The sequence below is a fragment of the Budorcas taxicolor genome, chromosome 11 (assembly GCF_023091745.1).
Source record: "Budorcas taxicolor isolate Tak-1 chromosome 11, Takin1.1, whole genome shotgun sequence".
NCBI lineage: Eukaryota > Metazoa > Chordata > Mammalia > Artiodactyla > Bovidae > Budorcas > Budorcas taxicolor.
The window spans coordinates 75,663,413-75,688,713 of NC_068920.1; the positions used below are offsets into that span (position 1 = coordinate 75,663,413).

Consider the following 25,301-nt stretch of genomic DNA (forward strand, 5'->3'; position numbering starts at 1 on the left):
ATGAAAAATAAAAAGCTGGGATTTTTTTCCATCTCCTCACCCTGCTGTGTGCTAAGAGAGAAAATCTATGAGCTTTAGAGCCAGACAGTGAGCTTAGCCAAGTTAGACTCTGTATCAGAGTTAAGCACATAGATATGATGAATTAATGGATTAAAATGAGTCAGTAATTCTCAGTGAATTAAACTATTGATGCCTAGCACTTATCTAAATAAACCTTTAATGTTTTTATTTACTGCTACTCTTAAAAATATAAACTGAAATTTTCTGAGAAAATGTGCATTATATATAGGTTGCTGTTATCCTATGGAAATAAAAACCAATTGACCTGCAAATGAAAGAAAATGAGACACACATTGGAACACTGGAATCTCAAGTGGTCAGAGATCCCAGTGCCTGTGGTTATCTTGTTAAAATAATTAGACTTCTGTTAAGGAAATTGTTAAAATAATTAGACTTACTGTGAGAAAACTGAACATAAAGAGTTGATAAAGTCTTGATAGAAGTCCAATCTAAAATTTAGAAGTTAAGAAATTTTGAGGGGAGACTTAGTGTGTTGAGAGAGCGCCACCTATTGGTTGATACAGTGTACTGCGCCACCGGTGTTTTAACTGTTTACTCAGTCGTTTTGGACTCTGCGACCTCATGGCCTGCAGCACTCCAGGCTTCCCTGTCCTTTACCATCTCCCAGAGTTTGCTCAAACTCATGTCAATTGAGTACATGATGCCATCCAACCATCTCATTCTCTGTTGTCCCCTTCTTCCACCTTCAATCTTGCCCAGCATCAGACTCTTTTCCAGTGAGTCAGTTCTTCGCATCAGATGTGTAGCTTCAGCTTCTGTCCTTCCAGTGAATATTCAGGACTGATTTCCTTTAGGATTGACTGGTTTGATCTCCTTGCTGTCCAAGGGACACTCAAGAATCTTCTCCAGCACCACAGTTTAAAGGCATCAATTCTTTAGTGCTCAGCCTTCTTTATTGTCCAGCTCTTACTTCCTTATATGACTACTGGAAAAACCATAGCTTTGACTACACGGATCTTTGTAGGCAAAATAATGTCTCTGCTTTTTAATACACTGTCTAGGTTTGTCATTGCTTTTCTTCCAAGGAGCAAGCATCTCTTAATTTCATATCTGCAGTCACTGTCCACAATGATTTGGGAACCCAAGCCAAGCCCTCTTTCACCTTCATCAAAAGGCTCTTTAATTCCTCCTCATTTTCTGCTATAAGGGTGGTGTCATCTCTGAAGTAATAACTTAATGCATGTCAGGCATAGAAAGGTGACAGTGGGGTTTAAAAAAAATCTCCAAGGAAACTGAAGTACCACAAAAGAAATTGACAAAGGCTTTGAAAAATAACTGCTATTAATAGAAATGCAGAGGCATGGATCCTCTGTTTTGCTTGGAGAGCTGTTTAAAGATACAGATATATAGGTTAGATTTGATTTGAAAATTCTCGTTGCAGGAATACAGATTATTACATTGCCCACCATGGTCAGATACCTGGGAGTGATGGAGTCACATCCAGGCATCAGCGTCCATGCTCTCAACCACTTCAGGGCCAGGAAGAAAAATATAATCATTACAGCATAAGAAAGATTTGAAATCAGTTCTGTCAATAGAGAATTCTGTAGATTTTAATATGGATTTGTGTCTAATTCTTTCTTTTTAAAAACTCAACATGTTTAGGGAACTATTATATGCAGAGTGCAGTTACTAAGAACCATGTCTGAAATGCAGTCTAAATTATTTATAGTTATCTGTTTTCAGCTTCAGTTAAATTATTTACATATTCCCTCATTTCATTATTTGCTTGAACACCCTAGGCCATAAATTTTAGAACAGATATACAGTTGTATTTACAGGAAGTGTAAAATTCTATAGAACTGACAAAGTTATGTTGTATTGCTAAATTAGAAGTTCATTCCTTAGTATTGCTCATTTAAATGCACAGGTGACATCCCTTTTTAATAAATCCATCATTTCCTATGCCACACTATTTTTCATACTTCCTAATAACTTCTCTACCCCCAATTTTTTTTATATGGTTTTGCAGGAGTGAAGTTAGCTGGAATCTCTCTTTGAACAATCGAGCTAGTGATTTCTTCCATATCCGTGCCTGGCTCTTACATGTTCCCAAAGATCTTAGTGTAACAAGTTTCATAATACCCTTGGAGGTGTGAAGGAAGACAAGGATTTGACTCACGGACTAAACTTGAAAAAATATTGTAATTGGGCAGTGGTTGCAAAAGGCCTTTCAGCAGTCACGGTTTAAAGGCTTTTCCAAGAACTATGTTTCCAAAGAATGTTAATAATAACTTTGGAACATCCTACAAGTGAGGCACAGTGCGTAGTCACCGCCTTTGGTTTGGGCAGTCCAGGGATCTCGTTCTGCTTTTGGCACTGCTTCTGTCAATTGCACTGGACGAGTTACTTCGGTTTCCTTTATCCCAAGTTGAGAACTCTTTTGAGGTTACAGTAATTAATACTCTGTAAGTATGAGAGCATTTATCATTGTGATCATAGATCCTGCTTATGATGATTAAAGAAAGTTTAGCTGTTAATAAACTATAGTGGAGAATTTAAATCAAACTGGAAACAGACAAAAGATCTCCTCAATCGAGTGGCTGCCGTATGTATACACTCTATGTGTATAGAGTATACATACTCTCAGCAGTAAGTGGTCCACTTTTTTTGAGACAAAATTCTTGGTATCTATGGAACTAGATTAAATTGAATACGGTATGGAATGGCAGATAAGCAATTTATATTGCTTCTTCTTGAAGATGCTTTACATTTATTTAGAAGGCTTTTCCTTACTTTCCTGAAAAGAGCGAAAATACTTTTCTTACTAGAAAGGCTTAATACAAAATAAAATTTAGTAGTGAATTATGCACATAGAACCCTGGTGCTTAATGTGATCCTTACATTAGTTTCCTTGTTTTTGTAAAATAACAGTCCAACATCTGCCTCAGGATTGAATGAGGGATAAAAATGTGATCATGCATTGTGAGATGTTTGACATGGAAGAAATGCTTTGCAGGTGTTAGCAATGATTATAAATCAAATCTTGTTCCAGGAAGTGAGTTGAGCTAAAGATTATTCCCCATTGTCACCTTGCTATACAGTGCTAGAAATCTCTTTGAAAGTAGGCAAGAGTCAAAGACGATGCGGGGGCAGGAGTGCGTTTGGGGACTGACACAGAGCCAGACACCTCAGCAGCCTCCGAAAGAAGCTGCTGCTGCTTCTATGTCCCTTGAGGCTCCTGAGCTGCCAGTGTGGTTAGGATGTCTGAGAGAGGCCTGGAAAAGACTGGTCAAGGTTGAGGTTTTTGTTGGGCCTCATCTTTTAGTTGTGGCACGTGGGATCTTTTTTTTTTTTTTTTTAACTTGGCGACATGTGCACCCTTCAGTTGCAGCATTGGAACTCTTGGTTGCAGCATGCAGGATCTAGTTCCCTGAGCAGGGATCAAACCCCACACCCACCTCCCCCACCCCCACCCCCCACCCCGGCCTTGGGAACACAGAGTCCTAGCCACTGGGCCACCAGGGAAGTCTGCAAAGTGGAATTCAGTATATTCAATTGATCAGCGTTAAAATCTAGACTTACCTAAGACTTTAAGTTCGACTTAAATATTTTGTCCTTCTGTTTATAAATCTAGTATTTTTATATAAAGTAAGATCCATTTTTATTTTGTGATGTTTATATATCTCAAGGAACAGATTAAACTTTCCTTGAGAGTTATTTCTATATCAAAATTCTTGTTAATTAAATCTCTTAACACTTTGGCCTCTAATGTATAAACTTTATGTATTTGATTTTCTCTCAAGCACTTTATAGAGCTGAAAGGGCAGCCTATAATCCTAACAAGCATTTTCTTCTTAAGTATTTAAGCAGCTCTTATAAAGCTAATAAACCAAACTTAAAATGCAACAAATTGAATTCCCTAATGAATTTAGATAGTGTTTACTGACCTAATAGAGTTCTGTTAATTCTCAAGCAACATAAAAATCCTGCATATTTCAAATTGAGGTCATAGGCCTGTCAGATTATCTAGTATATGGTTTTCTTAAACATTCTAGACATATTAAATAGCAACAACAACAAAAAAACCCTTACTCTCAAACCTTAACGGTAAAGTATTAATATTCTAGACTTAATGTATGTCATTATCTTCGTGGCAGCGTTACCATCTTAGGGCAACTGAGGACGCTGGGAAGGAAAATTCATGACAGTGATTGTCAGTTATTAGAGAATTAAGACCAGGACATGAGATGTGTGTATTCGCAGTTTGAGTCTAAGTAGCCGTGTACGTGATACACAAGGCACGTTCTGGGTTTCCAGGTTAACAGGGGATCCCGAGTATTCCTAATGTGCATTGTTTTTATAAGCAATATCTTCCACTGCAGTGACTTTCGAGGGAATAATAGAGAAGATAGCATTAATAAAAGCTTTTCTATACCTACACGTGGAAGTGAAAGTTGCTCAGTCATGTCTGACTATTTGCGACCCCATGGACTGTAGTATATGGAATTCTCCAGGCCAGAATACTGGAGTGAGTAGCCTTTCCCTTCTCCAAGGGATCAGTCCAACCCAGGGATTAAAACTCCTGTTAAGAATTAGGTACCTTCTGCTGAAGGTATGTGCTCACCTTATTGAGACTGCCTACCGCAAAGATGACAAACTTCCCCTATCCCAATAAGGACAGCTTGGTGGTGTAGTCTGGGTTCTCCAGAAAAGCAGAACCAATGGGAGAGAGTGAGATTGAGATTGACTGACTGACTGCTAAATTCATTCCTTTTAAGGAATTGGCTCACATGATTGTCAGTCAATTCAGTCACTCAGTCATGTCTGACTCTTTGCGACCCCATGAACTGCAGCACGCCAGGCTTCCATCACCAACTCCTGGGGCTTGATCAAACTCATGTCCTTTGAGTCAGTGATGCCATCCAACCGTCTCAACCTCTGTTGTCCCCTTCTCCTCCTGCCCTCAATCTTTCCCAGCATCAAGGGTCTTTTCCAATGAGTCAGTTCTTCACATCAGGTGGCCAAACTATTGGAGCTCCAGCATCAGTCCTTCCAATGAATATTCAGGACTGATTTCTTTTAGGACTGACTGATTTGATCTCCTTGCAGACCAAGGGACTCTCAAGAGTCTTCTCCAACACCACAGTTCAAAACCATCAGTTATTCAGTGCTCAGCTTTCTTTATGGTCCAACTCTCACATCCATACATGACTACTGGAAAAACTATAGCTTTGACTCTGTGGACCTTTGTCTGCAAAGTAATGTCTCTACTTTTTAATACGCTGTCTAGGTTGGTCATAGCTTTTCTTCCAAGGAGCAAGCGTCTTTTAATTTCATGGCTGCAGTCACCATCAGCCACTGATGTCACTGTTTCTGTTGTTTCCCCATCTGTTTACCATGAAGTGATGGGACCAGATGTCATGATCTTAGTTTTCTGAATGTTGAGCTTTAAGCCAACTTTTTCACTCTCCTCTTGCACTTTCATCAAAAGGCTCTTTAGTTCCTCACTCTCTGCCATAAGGGTGGTGTCATCTGCATATCTGAGGTTATTGATCTTTCTCCTGGCAATCTTGATTACTGCTTGTGCTTCATCCTGCCCAGCATTTTGCATGATATACTCTGTATATAAGTTAAATAAGCAGGGTGACTATATGTATCCTTGATGTACTCCTTTCCCAATTTGGAACCAGTCCATTGTACTATGTCTGGTTCCAACTGTTGCTTCTTGACCTGCATACAGATTTCTCAGGAGGCAGGTCAGGTGGTCTGGTATTCCCATCTCTTGAAGAATTTCCCACAGTTTGTTGTGATCCACACAGTCAAAGACTTTAGCATAGTCAATGAAGCAGATGTTTTTCTGGAATTCTCTTGCTTTTTCTATGATGCAGCAGATGTTGCCAATTTGATCTCTGGTTCCTCTACCTTTTCTAAATCCAGCTTCAACATCTGGAAGTTCATGGTTCATGTATTGCTGAAGCCTAGCTTAGAGAATTTTGAGCATTACTTTGCTAGCATGTGAAATGAGTGCAACTGTGTAGTAGTTTGAACATTCTTTGGCGTGATTATAGAAGCTGGTAAATCCAAAATCTATAGAGTGGCCTGATGCTGTGGAGGCCCAAGGGGAGCTGAAGTTCCAGGTCAGAAGCCATCAGGAAGAGCTGGTTTTGTAGAAGGAGCCCAAAGTGCAGAGGTGGTTGGGCAGTGGAATTCTTCTCAGAGGAGGGCCAGTCTTTCTGTTTTAATTAAGCCATCAACTCATTGAAAGAGGCCTACCCACTTTATGGAGGGTAATTTGCTTTACTCAAACACACCAATGTCAGTGTTGATCCCATTCCAGCAACACCCCAAAACATGATTTTTAAAAAATATTTATTTTTATCTTATTGCTGCATGGCCTTTTCTCTAGTTGTGGCACGTGGGGGTTACTCTCTAGCTAGGCTGTGCGGGCTTCTCATTGTGGTGGCTCCTCTTGTTGTGGAGCATGGGCTTAGCTGCCCCACAGCATGTGGGATCTTCCCCGACCAGGGATTGAACCTTCATCCTCCTGCATTAGCAGGTGGGTTCCTTACGACTGAGCCACCAGGGACACCTCAAAATAATGTTTGAACAGTGACATCCAGGCACTCCATGGCCTGGCTGATTTAACACGTAATATTAGCCTCAGACAGTAAAAGCATCTGCCTACAATGTGGGAGACCCGGCTTCGATCCCTGGGTCGGCAAGATCCCCTGGAGAAGGAAATGGCACCCCACTCCAGGACTCTTGCCTGGAAAATCCCATGGACGGAGGAGCCTGGTCGGCTGCAGTCCATGGGGTCACAAAGAGTTGGACAGGACTGAGCGACTTCACTTTCTTTCTTTCATTAGCCATCACAACTGGGATTGAAGAAAAGATTGAGAACCAGCTAAAGAAAATATCTGCCTTTTGTAGACCTTCTGCAGTTCCCATTACCATCCTGTACAAACACATCCTTAAGCAAGGGCCTCTATTTTCAGTTTGGAGCGAAGCGTGGTTCCTCCTTCTTCCCTAGATGTATGCTGGAGAAGCGCAGGGAGGAGGTGGGACAGTAAACACTCCACCAGGAAAGAGACACTGGACTTGTGAAAGGGAGAGAATAAACAGGATGAATGACACAAAGGCCAGGCACAAAAATAGGGACTGTGCATGAGAAGAACACTAGAAATGAAGCCAAAATATGGGTTTTTTGAAACAACTTTGTCTTAGGCAGGTGCATTAGAGAACGCCATGAGCAAGTAAGTCACATTCAGGTTATGATCGCATCGCAGTCGTTGATACTAGCAAAGGAAACAGGGTTTGTCTCAGAGCAAGGAAAGTTAAAAGGTGGAGGTGGGGTGGACCCCTTATAAAGGGGGAAAAATTACTCCATTTCCTGCTACACTGTTGGCGAATGAACTTGGGAGGAGTGTCCTGGAAGTGGACTGCAAGCCCAGTTCCCTGGAGCGGGAGTGAGTCAGCAGGGGTTCCGGACGCCAGCTGAGGAGGACCAGCAGGCTGAAGCTGTGGTCTCAGTGGCCTCAACAATATAGGACAGTTAAATGCGGGGGGCATTTGATGGACAGATGGAAAGTTGATAATAAGAACACGTCTGAAATTTTAGTTTGTGTATGATTTGAACTTTGAAGTATCCATTTTATTCAAAGCTTATTTTCTTAAGAGCTATATACTACATTGTAGTGGTAAGAAGGTATTTGGCCATGCTTTGTTACTGAAAATATTCTGACTGGAGGATAGCTTGCATTATGAATATAATTGCACTGATCTATTAGGATCTTCATAATGTAGAGCTAAAGTAGAGAAAATAAGACATGCACATAAAAGGAACAGTGAAAGTGAGTCGCTCAGTTGTGTCTGACTCTTTGCAACCCCATGGACTGCAGCCTGCTAGGCTCCTCTGTCCATGGAATTCTCCAGGCCAGAATACTGGAGTGGGTAGCCATTCTGTTCTCCAGGGGATCTTCCTGACCCAGGGATCAAACCAAATCTGATTACAAAAAGCAACACTTTTATTTTTCATTAACAAGCAGTCTAACTGATCTCAAATCAAATTTTTAGCCAGTTAAAATGAATAGGCATTCAATTTTCTAGAAATACCTTTTTGGTGTTACCCTGAATGAGTTGATTTGCTCTTTAGTGAAAGCTTTACTTTCATTTATTTTAAATAAACTTTGCAGATAGCATTTCTCTCTCTTCACTAGTAGTTGAAAGGTATTGTAAGAAAATGAACTGTGCTGAGTGGGACTATGAGAACAATCACTGTATGTAACTGCTTAAAGCCCGATTCTTTGTTTGAGGTTTTGAAGTCAAATAATGATGTGTTTACTTTGACCCTTTCCTAATTGACCTTGTAAGACAACTATGGCTGGAATAAAGCCACGGGCTGCCCATGCCTTTTATGTGCTCAGCTCATGACCAGAGCAGGCATGCCTGGCAGAGGAAGGATAAGGGAAAGCCTGTCTCCTCCCCCTTCATGCAGACAGACTGTACCTCTTACTGACTGGGAGGAAAGCATCAGGAAGTGCTTAGGAAGTGAGTTGGCATAAATCTGCAAGGAGCAGAAACTAGGATGATCATAGTTTTGCTCAGCATCAGTAACCCAGTGTCTTAAGCAAGAAATTACAAAACATGAGCTCATGGGGAGGCTTGAGGGCACAAGAAGGCTTTCCTTTATGCTTCTGTCTGAGCTTTGGGTCTCAGTGGCTGTTGTGGACAGTTACGCTGGTTGTACACTGTTCAACCCTAGAAGTTACCATTCACAACATAATTACAGTGCCCACCATAGTAGCCAAATAAGTCACGGACAGAAGGAAGAGCTACTGGGACTGTATCTGGTTCTGAATCAGAGGGGTAGGTAAGAAGAGTCGCTTCAGATGAAGATAAATGCAATATAAGAGCAAGTTATAAGCCAAGAGTTACAGCGCTTAAAATAGTTCAGTTTTGATTTGCAGGTTTATTGCGTTTCCTGTAAGTAAGTGAAATACATATCTATTCCACTTACTATGTTTGTGTGTGTGCTCAGTGTCCGATTCTTCTCAACCCAGTGGAGTGTAACCCGCCAGGCTCCTCTAGGGGTACTTTCACATTACATTAGTTACCTAGACAGTGTTCTTCAGATGATGATTCAGCAGTATATATATATTTCATAACCTTGAGATCTATACTTCTGGATATTAATCAAGAGACTTTCGAACGGTTCCAAAACGTAAAGCTCAATTATTTTTACCCTTAGAATTTAATAATTTAGTTTTATTTTTAAAAAAGCTTAATATTTTGAAATTTTATCCTGATTTGACTTTTGGAATATTGTTACATTTCTCTGGACCTCAGTTTCCTCAGCAGGAAAATGAATGAGGTTAGACTGTCCATGTTTACCGACAGTGCAATCAATTTCATGATTGTCAGTCGTCATCTGGAAACACCCATGTGAGCACCACATGCAGGCAGCAGTGCCCTCTGGTGGTGATTACCTCATATTACAGCCACAAGTTTCAAAGACAGATTTCAACTCAGTTCAGTTGCTTGTATCTGACTCTTTGTGACTCCGTGGACTGCAGGACGCCAGGCTTCCTTGTCCATAACCAGCTCCCAGAGCGTGCTCAAACTCCTGTCCATTGAGTCAGTGATGCCATCCAACCATGTCATCCCGTCTTCCCCTTCTCTTCCTGCCTTCAGTCTTGTTCATTCCAGTGAGTCAGTTCTTCACATCAGATGGCCAAAGTATTGGAATTTCAGCTTCAGCATCAGTCCTTCCAGTGAATATTCAGGACTGATTTCCTTTAGGATGGACTGGTTGGATCTAATTGCAGTCCAAGGGACTCTCAAGAGTTTTCTCCAATACCACAATTCAAACGCATCAATTTTTCAGTGCTCAGCTTTCTTTATGGTCCACCTCTCACATCCATACATGACTACTGGAAAACCCATAGCTTTGACTAGGTTCGCTTTGTCAGCAAAGTAATGTCTCTGCTTTTCAGTGCGCTGTCTGGGTTGGTCATAGCTTTTCTTCCAAGGAGCAAGTGTCTTTTAATTTCATGGCTGCAATCACCATCTGCAGTGATTTTTGGAGCCCCCCAAAATAAAGTCTGTCATTATTTCTATTGTTTCCCCATCTGTTTACCATGAAGTAATGGGTCTGGATGCCATGATCTTAGTTTTCTGAATGTTGAGTTTTAAGCCAGCTTTTTCACTCTCCTCTTTCACTTTCAAGAGGCTCTTTAGTTATTCATCGCTTTCTGCTATAAGGGTGGTGTCATCTGCATATCTGAGGTTATTGATCTTTCTCCTGGCAATCTTGATTCCTGCTTATGCTTCATCCAGCCCAGCATTTTACATGATATACTCTGCATATAAGTTAAATAAGCAGGGTGACAATACACAGCCTTGAGGTACTCCTTTCCTGATTTGGTACCAGTCCATTGTTTCATTACTGGTTCTAATTGTCGCTTCTTGACCTGCATACAGATTTCTCAGGAGGTAGGTCAGGTGGTCTGGTATTCCCATCTCTTTCAGAATTTTCCACAGTTTGTTGTGATCCACACAGTCAAAGGTTTTGGCTTCAATAAAGCAGAAATAGATGTTTATAGATATTTTTCTCTGGAATTCTCTTGCTTTTTCTATGATCCAACGGATTTTGGCAATTTGATCTCTGGCTCCTCTACCTTTTCTAAAACCAGCTTGAACATCAGGAAGTTCATGGTTCATGTATTGTTGAAGCCTGGCTTGGAGAATTTTGAGCATTACTTTACTAGCGTGTGAGATGAGTGCAATTGTGCGGTAGTTTGAGCACTCTTCGGCATTGCGTTTCTTTGGAATTGGAATGAAAACTGACCTTTTCCAGTCCTGTGGCCACTGCTGAGTGTTCCAAATTTGCTGGCATACTGAGCGCAACACTTTCACAGCATCATCTTTTACAATTTGAAATAGTGCAACTGGAATTCCATCACCTCCACTAGCTTTGTTTTTAGTGATATGATGCTTCCTAAGGCCCACTTGACTTCACATTCCAGGATGTCTGGCTTTAGGTGAGTGATCACACCATCATGGTTATCTGGGTCATGATGATCTTTTTTGTATAGTTTTTCTGTGTACTCGTGCCACCTCTTCTTAATATCTTCTGCTAGGTCCAGACCATTTCTGTCCTTTATCGAGCCCGTCTTTGCATGAAATGTTCCCTTGGCATCTCTAATTTTCTTGAAGAGATCTCTAGTCTTTCCCATTCTGTTGTCTTCCTCTATTTCTTTGCATTGATCACTGAGGAAGGCTTTCTTATTTCTCCTTGCTATTCTTTGGAACTCTGTATTCAAATGGGTATGCAGAGTTTTCTTCTTTGCCTTCTTCTTTTCTTCTTTGCCTTTAGCTTCTCTTCTTTTTGTAGCTATTTGTAAGGTCTCCTCAGACAACCATTTTGCCTTTCTTTTTCTTGGAGATGGTCTTGGGGATGGCCTCCTATATAATTGTCTTCCCATTATTTTGCAGTCTAATAGAAAAAATTTTCTGCTTAGAATTGTAGAATACGTAAGCTGAAAAGGACCTTAGAGATTAACTAATCTTCTTTTCTCATTTTACCAATTAAAGTAGAAAAGTTAGATGAATACTGAACTTTAAAGAAAAAAATTTTTTTCTTATTTTTTTAGTTGGGGTTAAATGCACATGATGTGTTTTATAGTGAATAATTCAGTGGCATTTAGTATATTCCCTATGCTGTGTAACCTCCCCTTTTTTAAAAAATATGTTATTTATTTTGGCTGCACTGGGTCTTAGTTGGGACACAAGGGATCTGCAGTCTTCGTTGAGGCATTCTAAGTCCTAGAGCAGCACATGCGATGTAGTTCCCTGACCAGGCATTGAACCTGGGCCGCCTGCATTGGGAGTGCGGAGACTTAGCTACTGGATCACCAGGGAAGTTTCTACCCTTTATTCTTAAGCAGACACATAGCTCAAATTTTAAAAATAATTCTTACTTGGTTAATGTGAAAAAAAATAGAAAAAATGTATTCCTTCCATATAATGTTTGTTTTTCCTAATTGTTGACTTCTCAGATTGTCACTTCAGAGTGGTACTTAATAAGGAAGGAGGAGATGAAACGGTTCATATGTCCTTCCAGTTGGAAAAATATGAAATAGATCAGCTTAGAAAAATTAGCATGTTGAACTTGTCTCCCGTTTGCCTGTTGATTGTATTGTCCAGGCTTATCTCTTATCAAATTTTAGAAGTTATGTCATTGCTCATATTTCTTGAGATTTCTTGAGATTGTCTCAATGCAAGATTTAGTGTTTTATTTCCAAAGTCCTATTTACTTAGAAATGGGGGAAACCTTTCATGCAGGCCTTCATAAGAAATTCATAAGTTATCAATCATTATTTTAAGGTATTTATGTGTGGCATAATTTAATGCTATTACAAGTCTATAAATGTTGGATCCAGGTTTTAGAAATTATTTCTAAACGGAACCTCCATTTTTTTCACATTCATACCCAACAAATCTCTGTCTCCAGTTAGAGTCTGGCTACATAAACAGCAATGTGATGGAAAACGCTGAGAGTGACTCCACTTGGAAGGCGCAGCACTAGGTGAAGGTTGGGGGTGGAAGAACTTGATTGGTCTAAGGCCTGTGAGTTTCCTTAGAGCCTTAACATTCACAGGAGTCCCGCAGAATACAAACCCTGCCAAGACTTTAGACTTCATTACTTCCCTGTCCTCGACAAGTACAGTTTAATTGAACATTAAGCAATTTGATCTCTTTCACCTAATAAATCGAGCAAATTCAATAAACATAAATCCTGCTAATGATAAAGTTGACTCTGGTGGGGCTGAGCTCATCAGCATTCATGGTTATTACTCTCCCTGGAATTATAGTCACAGATGCTTATTACCAAACTGAGTACTCACCTGATGCTTACAGTCTTAGGAATGTATTTAATAATTTTCTTCTCAGGGTTTCAGAAGGGCAGCTGTGGAACAGAAAGATCATGGTTTTGCAGACAGACTAAGAGTCAAATCCTTCAACTAAGCTAGGACAGTTTTGCTGTAAACCTTAGCTTTTTTATTGGAAACAAAGGAGCTAATTACAGTTATTGCATAAGATTCTGAGATTTAAAGGGAAAAGTGTGTGATTCTGCTTCTCTGGCAGTCCAATGGTTAGGATTCCATGCTTCCGCTGCAAGTGGTATGGGTTCAATCTCTGGTCATGGAACTGAGATCCTATATGCTATGCAGTGTGACAAAAAAAATAAAAATAAAAATAAAGGCTAAAGTGTGTGCAAAAGTATATAGCACCTGGCACACCAGTGCTAAAATAATAGTGCACATTAACTCCCCCCCACCCTTTTTTTTTTTGACTGTCCTTTAGCAGAGGTCTGTAGCAGGCAGTGTTTACATAGTCTTTTCATTTTCCCGAGGCTTTCTTATCCACTTTATATGCCTGGGACTCTGAGGTACCATCCCTCCTCTTCTTCACCTGGCTGACCCAGTTCCTGTAGATACTCACCTCCAAGGTAAAACCTTCCCCAGCTCTTCCTGACTGAGTCTAGGCACTGCCCCTTCTTCATGCATTATTGCATACGTCAGAGTCCTGTCATATTATCCTTCCTGTTCCTCCCAAACCCCATTCCGCCTGATAATATTCTCAGCCTCTGGTTGGATGAGTGAGTGAGTCAGTCACTGAATGGAACAATAAGTTTCCTTTAATGCTGCTAAGGCAGAGGACCATAGTCTATGCTCAGCAGATAAAGCTCAGAGAAAGGTTTCCAGTCCCAACAACAGGAAGCAGTAGGACTAGAACTCAGGGCTTTTGACTCCGGGTCCTTCCTCTTTTTAGGTTACCCAGTGTTCTCTCCCAGCTCAGCAGGCTTTGACATCAGAAGAGCAGGGTTGCTGCCTGTTCCACAGGCACTGTTGGTAAGCGTTTACTCTCTGAGAATGAGCATGAGCAGGCAGATGTCTTAACTCCACAAGGTGTGGCACTGCCAGGATAATCCTCTTTGATGTTCCTTCCTCTGTCCTCAGTATTGGACAGTATGTTCTGTAAATGGTCAACATTTATCTAATTCCATAGCTCTTACTAATTTCAAAGAAAAATGCCTGCTGTACAGCTGGCTCAGCAGCCATTAGGATAAATCTTCATTCTCCCCATCTCCTTCCTCCACATCCTGGTGTGTGTGTTCCAAACACCATCAATTAATAACATGTGGAGGCATGTAGGAAAAACACCTGGTCTAGAAATATACGACCCATTTTCCTTTATGAATATGGGTTGGCCCTTCAGTTCACTTCCGTCACTCAGTCGTGTCCGACTCTTTGCGACCCCATGAATTGCAGGACGCCAGGCCTCCCTGTCCATCGCCAACTCCCGGAGTTTACCCAAACTCATGTCCATCGAGTTGGTGATGCCATCCAACCATCTCATCCTCTGTTGTCCCCTTCTTCTCCTGCCTTCAATCTTTCCCAGCATCAAGGTCTTTTCAAAAGTCAGCTCTTCGCATCAGGTGGCCAAAGTATTGGAGTTTCACCTTCAACATCAGTCTTTCCAATAAACACCCAGGACTGATCTCCTTTAGGATGGACTGGTTGGATCTCCTTGCAGTCCAAAGGACTCTCAAGAGTCTTCTCCAGCACCACAGTTCAAAAGCATCAATTCTTAAGCGCTCAGCTTTTTTCATAGTCCAACACTCACATCCACTGGAAAAACCATAGCCTTGACTAGATGTACCTTTGTTGACCAAGTAATGTCTCTGCTTTTTAATATGCTGTCTAGGTGGGTCATAACTTTCCTTCCAAGGAGTAAGCATCTTTTAATTTCATGGCTGCAGTTACCATCTGCACTGATTTTGGAGCCCCAAAAAATAAAGGCAGCCACTGTTTCCACTGTTTCCCCATCTATTTCCCATGAAGTGATGGGACCAGATGCCATGATCTTTGTTTTCTGAATGTTGAGCTTTAAGCCAACTTTTTCACTCTCCTCTTTCACTTTCATCAAGAGGCTCTTTAGTTCCTCTTCACTTTCTGCCATACGGGTGGTGTCATCTGCATATCTGAGGTTATTGATATTTCTCCTGGCAATCTTGATTCCAGCTTGTGCTTGATCCAGCCCAGCGTTTCTTATGATGTACTCTGCATATAAGTTAAATAAGCAGGGTGACAATATACAGCCTTGACGCACTCCTTTTCCTATTTGGAACCAGTCTGTTGTTCCATGTCCAGTTCTAACTGTTGCTTCCTGACTTGCATACAGATTTCTCAAGAGGCAGGTCAGGTTCTCTGGTATTCCCATCTCTTGAAGAATTTTCCACAGTTTATTGTGATCCACACAGTCAAAGGCTTTGGCATAGTCAATAAAGCAGAAATAGATGTTTTCTGGAACTCTCTTGCTTTTTCCATGATCCAGCAGATGTTGGCAATTTGATCTCTGGTTCCTCTGCCTTTTCTAAAACCAGCTTGAACATCAGGGAGTTCACGGTTCACGTACTGCTGAAGCCTGGCTTGGAGAATTTTGAGCATTACTTTACTAGTTTGTGAGATGAGTGCAATTGTGCAGTAGTTTGAGCATTCTTTGGCATTGCCTTGCTTTGGGATTGGAATGAAAACTGACCTTTTCCAGTCCTGTGGCCACTGCTGAGTTTTCCAAATGTGCTGGCATATTGAGTGCAGCACTTTCACAGCATCATCTTTCAGGATTTGAAATAGCTCAACTGGAATTCCATCACCTCCACTAGCTTTGTTCGTAGTGATTCTTCCTAAGGCCCACTTGACTTCACATTCCAGGATGTCTGGCTCTAGGTGAGTGATCACACCATTGTGATTATTTGGGTCGTGAAGATCTTTTTTGTACAGTTCTTCCGTGTATTCTTGCCACGTCTTCTTAATATCTTCTGCTTCTGTTGGTTCCATACCATTTCTGTCCTTTATTGAGTCCATCTTTGCATGAAATGTTCCCTTGGTATCTCTAATTTTCTTGAAGAGATATCTAGTCTTTCCCATTCTGTTGTTTTCCTCTGTTTCTCTGCATTGATCGCTAAGGAAGGCTTTCTTATTTCTCCTTGCTATTCTGTGGAACTCTGCATTCAAATGGGTATATCTTTCCTTTTCTCCTTTGCTTTTCGCTTCTCTTCTTTTCACAGCTATTTGTAAGGCCTCCCCAGACAGCCATTTTGCCTTTTTGCATTCTTTTTCTTGGGGATGGTCTTGCTCCCTGTCTCTTGTACAATGTCACAAACCTCCATCCATAGTTCATCAGGCACTCTGTCTATCAGATCTAGTCCCTTAAATCTATTTCTCACTTCCACTGTATAATCATAAGGGATTTTATTTAGGTGATACCTGAATGGTCTAGTGGTTTTCCCTACATTCTTCAATTTAAGTATGAATTTGGCAATAAGGAGTTCATGATCTGAGCCACAGTCAGCTCCTGGTCTTGTTTTTGCTGACCATATAGAACTTCTCCATCTTTGGCTGCAAAGAATATAATCAATCTGATTTTGGTGTTGACCATCTGGGGATGTCCGTGTGTAGAGTCTTCTCTTGTGTTGTTGGAAGAGGGTGTTTGCTATGACCAGTATGTTCTCTTGCCAAAACTCTATTAGCCTTTGCCCTACTTCATTCTGTACTCCAAGGCCAAATTTGCCTGTTACTCCAGGTGTTTCTTGACTTCCTACTTTTGCGTTCTAGTCCCCTATAATGAAAAGGACTTCTTTTGGGGTGTTAGTTCTAAAAGGTCTTGTAGATCTTCATAGAACCTTTCAACTTCAGCTTCTTCAGCGTTGCTGGTCAGGGCATAGACTTGGAACCATGATATTGAATGGTTTGCCTTGGAAATGAACAGAGATCATTCTGTCGTTTTTGAGATTGCATCCAAGTACTGCATTTCAGACTCTTTGTTGACTATGATGGCTACTCCATTTCTTCTAAGGGCTTCCTGCCCGCAGTAGTAGAAATAATGGTCATCTGAGTTAAATTCACCCATTCCAGTCCATCTTAGTTCGCTGATTCCCAGAATGTCAAGATTCACTCTTGCCATCTTCTGTGTGACCACTTCCAATTTGCCTTGATTCATGGACCTAACATTCCAGGTTCCTATGCAATATTGCTCTTTACAGCATCGGACCTTGCTTCTATCACCAGTCACATCCACAACTGGGTGGTGGTTTTGTTTTGGTGCTGTCTCTGTACTCTTTCTGGAGTTATTTCTCCACTGATCTCCAGTAGCATATTGGGCATCTACCGACCTGGGGAGTTTCTCATTCAGTGTCCCATCTTTTTGCCTTTTCATACTGTTCATGGTGTTCTCAAGGCAAGAATACTGAAGTGGTTTGCCATTCCCTTCTCCAGTGGACCACATTCTGTCAGACCTCTTCCACCATAACCCATCTGTCTTGGGTGGCCCCACACTGCTTAGTTTCATTGAGTTAGACAAGCTATGGCCCATGTGATCCATTGGCTTGTTGTCTGTGATTGTGGTTTCAGTCTGTCTGCCCTCTGATGCCCTCTCAGCGCCTACCATCTTCCTTGGGTTTCTCTTACCTTGGACATGGGTTATCTCTTCACACCCTCCAGCAAAGCGCAGCCGCTGCTCCTTACCTTGGACGCAGGGTATCTCCTCTTGACTGCCACCCCTGAGCTTAGGCATGGGGTAGCTCCTCTCGGCTGCGCTCCTAACCTTGCATGTGGGGTAGCTCCTCTTGGCTGCTGCTGCACCGCACAGCCATTGTGCCTTCAGTTCAGCCGCTCAGTCGTGTCCGACTCTTTGTGACCCCATGAATCGCAGCATGCCAGGCTTCCCTGTCCATCACCAACTCCTGGAGTTCACTCAGACTCGCATCCATCAAGTCAGTGATGCCATCCAGCCATCTCATCCTCTGTCGTCCCCTTCTCCTGCCCTCAATCCCTCCCAGCATCAGAGTCTTTTCCAGTGAGTCAAATCTTCGCATGAGGTGGCCAAAGTACTGGAGTGTCAGCTTCAGCATCATTCCTTCCAAAGAAATCCCAGGGCTGATCTCCTTCAGAATGGACTGGTTGGATCTCCTTGCAGTCCAAGGGACTCTCAAGAGTCTTCTCCAACACCACAGTTCAAAAGCATCACTTCTTCAGCACTCAGCTTTCTTCACAGTCCAACTCTCACATCCATACATGACCACTGGAAAAACCATAGCCTTGACTAGACAGACCTTTGTTGGCAAAGTAATGTCTCTGCTTTTGAATATGCTGTCTAGGTTGGTCATAACTTTTCTTCCAAGGACTTCACCTTTATTTGAAAATGATGCACTTGAAACTTCAGAGCACTCGGTTTTCGGCCTTGATGTGTGAAGAACAAAATACAGCTTCTTCATCATTTTTAATAGCAGCTGAATTTAATCTGCCTCAGTCAAGAGACTTCACCTCCCAGTGTCCTCACATGCCAGAGTGGCATTGTGACATGTGACTGTCCAGACCAGCCCTGCAGATGTGTCTGTCAAAAGTAACGGAGATTTCCTGCCAGGATATGTGCTTGCTATTGCTGCAGACAGTGGGGGCTTCAGATCTCCTGGCTCTAGGGGGCAATTTTTTAAGTTTTCTTTTTCCAATTTAAAATTAAAGCGGCACCATGTGTCATATGAATCTGCCATGCCAGGGAAATGAGTGTGAGCCATGGCCTGGATCTTGTTTAGGCCATGTAGGGGGTGGTGGCCCACACCATCCCATGTGTGTCACTCAAAGCTCTGATCAAGAGCTTAACAGCTGTGCCTACTGAGGTGAGGAGTGCAATGAGTGGGGCTTTGCTGCTGCTGCTGCTGCTTAGTCACTTCAGTCGTGTCCGACTCTGTGCGACCCCATAGACGGCAGCCCACCAGGCTCCCCTGTCCCTGGAATTCTCCAGGCAAGAACACTGGAGTGGGTTGCCATTTCCTTCTCCAATGCATGAAAGTGAAAAGTGAAAGTGAAGTTGCTCAGTCATGTCCGACTCTGTGCAACCCCATGGACTGCAGCCTACCGGGCTCCTCCACCCATGGGATTTTCCAGGTAAGAGTACTGGAGTGGGGTGTCATTGCCTTCTCCGGAGTGAGGCTTTGAGGTGTGACTATTTCCACTTCTCCTCCTTTTCACATTCATGTGCGGCTAGATCCTGGACGGACAGGTATAGTGTCCCCAAAACGGCATTTGCAAAAAAAAAAAAGAAATCCTTACCATCACAGTTAGGGAATTCAAGGTTAAGGTTTATTTTGTTAAATCTTTACAAATAATTGTCTATTTGTCTAAAAATGATTTTCAAAAAACAGCCTGCTTTCTTTACTTTGGAGGTCTTATTTCAATGAGACCTCCATAGGTACAGATTGATTTTTTTTCTCTTTTTAATCTGTCTTGTATCAATTTAATTATTAGACCAGTCAAAAGAATTCAAGAGGGGCAGTAGGAAAATTTTCCCTTCCCCAGCAATGGCTTTTTACCATAAATTTTTTAATTGAAATGTATAAAATGAACAAGGTTATTCTTTAAAAGTAGAGAGTAAACAAAGCAATCCAGATCATAATGTGACTCTCTAGAGATGGTACATTGACTTTTCATAAAGTAGTGGAATAAAATTTTGCTTGTGTTCATCATAATAAAAAAGAAATGAGTTTTCCCTTAGAAAGTACACGCTCGCCCTTTGCATTTAGCCCCAGACAACTAGATGGTGCTTAACTAGGTGCTTAATTTGTTGTTGTTTTTCAAATCTGCATTTATGTGGCTGTGCTGGGTCTTAGTTGCATCATGCAATATCTTCAATCTTTGTTGCACCATATGAACTCTTAAGTAAGGCGTACTCTTAAGTACCCTGCTTAAGTAAGGAATATCTTGCAGACGGAAAAAGACTTTAGGGATGAAAAAAATCTGTTCATTTTTACATGTTGAACTGGATGAAATGGCAGCCAAGAGATTCTCATGGGTTCCCATCAGGAGTTGTGGAAATCAGAGATCTGCTGTTCCTGGGCTCCATGCCCTCAGCCAACCACAACTCACTGCCTCCCCAAACTGGACTGTAGCCATGACCCAACCCTAGGGATGAACAAGGCGAAGTACCTCCAAGCTCGATGGGTTCTGGTTGTGGCTTGGGATGCTCAGGGACCCAGCATATGTTAGAAAGGTGCATGTGCCCAGATCTTGAAGGCGATGCCTTACCCAGGACTTGCTGATATTCCAGTTGGTCCCTTAGAAGATAATGAGAAACCTGCTGGCTACTCGAGGCATTCCTGAAAGGTTCAGGCATATACTAACAACTGCTGAACATCAGTTTGCCTCCTGTATTATGTGTTCTATTGGTCTGGTGTTAAAATGTGCTGTTGTTCATACCTTATCACTGTCTGACCAAGTGATTAAAATTTCCCAAGCAGTCATTAGTTTTTGAGATGAAATGCATGAGGACGTCTTTCTCTGTTTACTGAGTTGGAGTTTCCCTGCATCTATTTAAGAATTCTTGATCTTGAAACAATATCTAAAAACAGCTAGAGGCGGTGCTTTCATTGCTCTTAATTTCTTGTGCAATTCTTAGACCATTGACAACTACCTTTAAAGTTTTGCTGACACTAAAATTTCTATCAATCATTCTGTCATTGAAAATCCTCATTTACTTCCAGATGTTCAGCAGGGCCTCGAGTGATTTTTACCTAAAGAGAAAAACCCGTAACCTCCATTTTCTTGGTTCTTCAGAATTCAAGAACAATTATGTAACATCTCACTTTTTAAAATACCTGTTTTTTGTTTGGCTGCACTGGGTCTTAGCTGTGGCCCGTGAGGTCTTTGACCTTCCTTGTGGCATACGGGCCCTTTTAGTTCTGGTAGGCAGGATCTTTAGTTGTGCCATGTGAACTCTCAGTTTCAGCGTGTGGGATGTAGTTCCCTGGCCAGGGATGTAATCCACACCTCCTGCATTGGGAGTGTGGAGTCTTAGCCACCAGACTACCAGGGAAGTCCCTCATCTCATTTTTAACACAGAAGCAAATAGGAATTATCCCCATGTGACAGATGTGGAAACTGAGACTCACTGCGTTGCTTTCCAACTGCTAAGCTGGAAAGTGAAGTAGCATAATCAGAACTTGAGCTCCTGCTTCTGCCTTGGAAGCCCATGTTCTTTCCATTACCCCCTGTTCATGTCAACCTTGACCCTGGCCAAGAATGTGTGCAATGGGAGGGGCAGCATGGATGGATTAGAACAGACCCATTCATGCTCCCAGAAAAATAACTCAAAGTGCATGCCCCAGTGTTGATGGGACTGCAGCTCATCTTCAAATACAAAAGAGTACGTCTAACACAGAAGTGATGTTTTGAAAACTGACCAGAACTACCTTGACATCTGGCTTGTTAACGTGTTAGAGAAAGTAAAGCAGCAAAGGACAGTAAGTTCTAGAAAGCTGAGAGAAAAACACGTGTCCAGCAATGGAGGGAAGGAGGATGCAGCAAACACCAAAGGTCGCCCCACCCACATTACCATCCTCTGCTTCCCTTTGCAGCCTGGGTCACATTCAGAACCCTTCTTATGGACCACTTGGTGGTCCCCAAACACAGCTCACAGGTTGCTTTTGTGATGCCTTTGGGTTTTTGTTGTTGTTCATTTGCTAAGTTGGGTCTGACTCTCTGCAGCCCCATGGACTGCAGCACACCAGGCTTCACTGTCCTTTACCATCTTCCGAGTTTGCTCAGATTCATGTCCCTTGTGTTGGTGGTACTATCTAACCATCTCATCCTCTGCCACCCCCTTCTCCTTTGGCCTTTAGTCTTTCCAGCATCAAGGTCTCTTCCACTGAGTTGGCTCTTCTCAGGTTGCCAAAGTATTTAGAGCTTCAGCATCAGTCCTTCCAATGAATATTCAGGATTGATTTCCTTTAGGATTGACTGGTTGGATCTCCTTGCAGTCCAAAGGACTCTCAAGAGTCTTCTCCAGCACCACAATTCCAAAGCATTAATTCTTCAGCACTCACCCTTCTTTATGTCCAACTCTCACATCCATACATGACTACTGGAAAAAATAGTGTCGACTATATGGACCTTTGTTGGCAAAATGAAGTCTTTTGAATACGCTGTCTAGGTTTGTCATAGCTTTTCTTCCAAGGAGCAAGCATCTTTTAATCTTGTGCCTGTAGCTACCATCTGGAGTGATTTTGGAGCCCAAGAAAATACAATCTGCCACTCTTTTCATTTTTCCCCATCTATTTGCCATGAAGTGATGGGACCAGATGCCATGACCTTAGTTCTCTGAATGTTGAGTGTCAAGCCAGCTTTTTCACTCTCCTATTTTACCTTCATCAAGAGACTCTTTAGTTCCTCTTCCCTGCCTTTGGGTAAGTGCTTTTTAAAATCCCAGATAGCTTCTATGAAGTAAATCCTGCTCATAAAGTACTACCTTTCCCAGGATGCTGTTCCTAAACATCCCATAGGAACAGAAGTCTGTTCCCCCTCCACTCCTCCCCCCATTTGATCCCTTCCTTTCGTGATGTTAGATGGTGAGAGCTTGGAGGGTGGAGGCTGCATGGTCCAGGGGAAAAGCCACAGGCTCCAGACCTGACCGCCAGGTGCTGGAGAGGAGTGTGCTGCTCAGCCATCTCTGGACTAGGTTTACAAAATATGAACGTGAATTAATTTTAATATCTACTCTTGATCACAGCTATTGCCTGCATATAAAATCTTGAGTCTCCCTTTCAGATGTACAACAAATGTATATAAAAAGACATGAGAGAACAGGAATGACCTCAGCGTGTCAAACTTGTAAACATTTCTGCGATCTTGCCCTCACAGGGAAATCCTTTATTCTTCCCTTTCAGACTTTAAGCAGAACTGACAACCATTTGTGTTCTCTTTGTTTGAAGCTTTATTTTTGCGAGTCAAGGGTCTTTTTCCAGGTTTAGCTTTCTCCTTAATAAAATTAACACTTCTCATGAAATGATTTCATGGAAGAGCGCATGGAAAGTCATGGTGGGGCTGCGGGGAGGGGGCGTTGTTCCCGGAATGCTTCCCACCAGGAGAGTTTGTAAGAAGGGACAACCATAATCCTGCCATCTCTGATGGTTCAGGGTCTTTTCTGGCTTTACACTCCCTTCTTTCACTTTAGGAGAGAATGTGTAGGTGTGTACACGTATGCATGCATGTGCACACACACCCACACACCTCTGACCCCTTTAAGGAGGGGTGATGGAAGAAAGCCTTGAGAATTCACCCTCTTGCCTCAGTGCTTTTCTTTAGTTTTGTTACAGAAGGAAGCAAAATAGAGGAAAACTCCTTCAATCTGTGATCTAGGCAAGTGTGGCGGCTGCCTTATGTGGCTGCCTTAAGAGTGTCCAGCCAGTGCTGGGGCTGGCTGAGGTGCAGCTCTCAGTTCTGGTAGAGCTGTTGATGTCTGGGGAGCCTCGGAATTCTCACCAACTGCTAGATGAGTCCTCAGGCAGTATAGTTTTTGTAAAAAGTGCATTCAGAAGATGAGGCTGTCTCTTCCAAAGCCTTCCTTTCTAGATCTTCTGAATAATTCTGCTCCAACATACAGGAAAGAGCCTGGGACCACAAAATGCAGTGAAAACGTGATCACCTCATGACAAATGGAGGACCGAGATCCCATGTGCTGGGTGGGCCATGGAGGAGGGAAAATGGCCTCAAGGAGTGGTGACTGCAGATGAATTTAGCTAAGGTGCAGAAAAGGCAAGGTCAGGGGTTACAGAGGAAGAAATGTTACGCTATTGGTTAACTCACTGCTGGACTGAGCTCAAGTATGGTTCTGCCTCATACCAGCTGTCATTTGACCACTCCGTGCTTCTATTTCCTATCGGTAAAATGTGGATAATAGTTTTTCATAGGGTGGTGTAAATACTTTAATGAATTAATGTTTTAAGTGCTTAAAACAGTAGCTGGCACAGAGCCAACATTATACAACTATTAGCTGTTACTACTAGAGCCATTACTTCATTATCACTGTTATAATGCTCACTATTATGATTAAGGACCAGGTCTTGAGAAGAGAAGTATAATCATAGCCACTAAATTCAAATGGTACTTAGTAGCATCCTTGCTTGGTTGTGTCTCATTTTTAGATCACCAGAAATGCATTTTTTTTCCTGTTTCCAGTGAGTGGGAAAATGTGTATTTGTAAGAATGACTGCTTTATACATTTAAAATGTTTTGATGAAAACACCTGATGGGTTCAGATAAAGCCATTCTTCCAAAGGCTTGCTGCACTCTCTGATGGTTCGATTTTTCAGTTCTTTCTCTCCTGGGATGCATTCTACGGACTGTTCAGCGACTAATGGCATCTACTGTTCAGAATCTTAATTGTGCTGAAGAGTATGAGTCGTATGTGGGTGTGCAGAGCACCCATGAAGGATACTGAGATGGCCCAGGGTCGGGGGTGTGCATGGGAGGCAGGGGCACACGGCGGGTGAACGCACCCTCGTGTGAGCAAACAGTGATGGTGTGCCACGGTTGTTGTCGTGTCCTTCGCAGACGACTATGCCCAGCTGTGTAACATCCCCGTCACGGGACGCCGGCGGCCGTATGGACGGGATGCCTTGGTTGACTTCAGTGCACAGTATGCTCCCGAAGCTGATCCCTACTTCGTCCAGGACCGTAAGCAACAATTTTTTTAGTTACTCTGAAACTAAACTGTGCTTTTGAAGTTTGGTCAGTGGTTCTCAAAATGCAGTGCCTGGGAACTTGTAAGAAATGCAGGTCCGTGGGTGATGCTGTAGGACCTGAATCAGGAACTAGGGTGAGACCCACCCTCTGAGTCATCCTTATGGACGCCCAAGTTTGAGAACCACCGGATCATATTGAGAGTCTCACTGCTAGGAACACTGTATGTTTATTTTCTTTACAGAAAATCATCTTATAATTTCCACGACAAAGTCATTTCTTTACCCATGACGTGGTGGCCTAGCTTAAGGGGCACAGTTTACAAGCATTTAAATGGGAAATAAAACAGTTGCTCTCTCCTGGTCAGAGATGAATTTTTAGAATTCATTTGTGAGGGGGTTTACTAAGCAAGAAATGATGATGTGTGATGGCTTTTCCTGGATTTGTGAGCAGAGTTTAAATGTGAGGTGGGATGTGTATGTGTGAACCCTGTTCCCATTTAGAAAGTAAATGCCTGAAGGTACCACCAGAGTGTCCTGGAGAGGGGAACCACACAAGCTAAACGTGTCTGTGGGAGAGACTAGAGCTTGCAAATAACAGATGAGTTATGTGAAGTCTGACAAATGGGATGGTAAAAACTGCAGTATCAGTAGACAGGAGGTGGTCTGCCTTCCCGAAGGGGACGATGGCAGTACACTCCAG

At 42.3% G+C, this 25,301-nt stretch overlaps 1 protein-coding gene across 1 annotated transcript in view; it reads left to right on the forward strand.

Moving 5' to 3' along the window:
- The window catches only part of LTBP1 (latent transforming growth factor beta binding protein 1), a 456,857-nt gene that overhangs the window by 425,952 nt on the left and 5,604 nt on the right, over window positions 1-25,301 (forward strand). Inside the window, exon 32 of the mRNA XM_052648703.1 lies at window positions 24,471-24,593. Coding sequence (XP_052504663.1) covers window positions 24,471-24,593 — 123 coding nt within the window. The remainder of the gene's footprint in view (window positions 1-24,470; window positions 24,594-25,301) is intronic.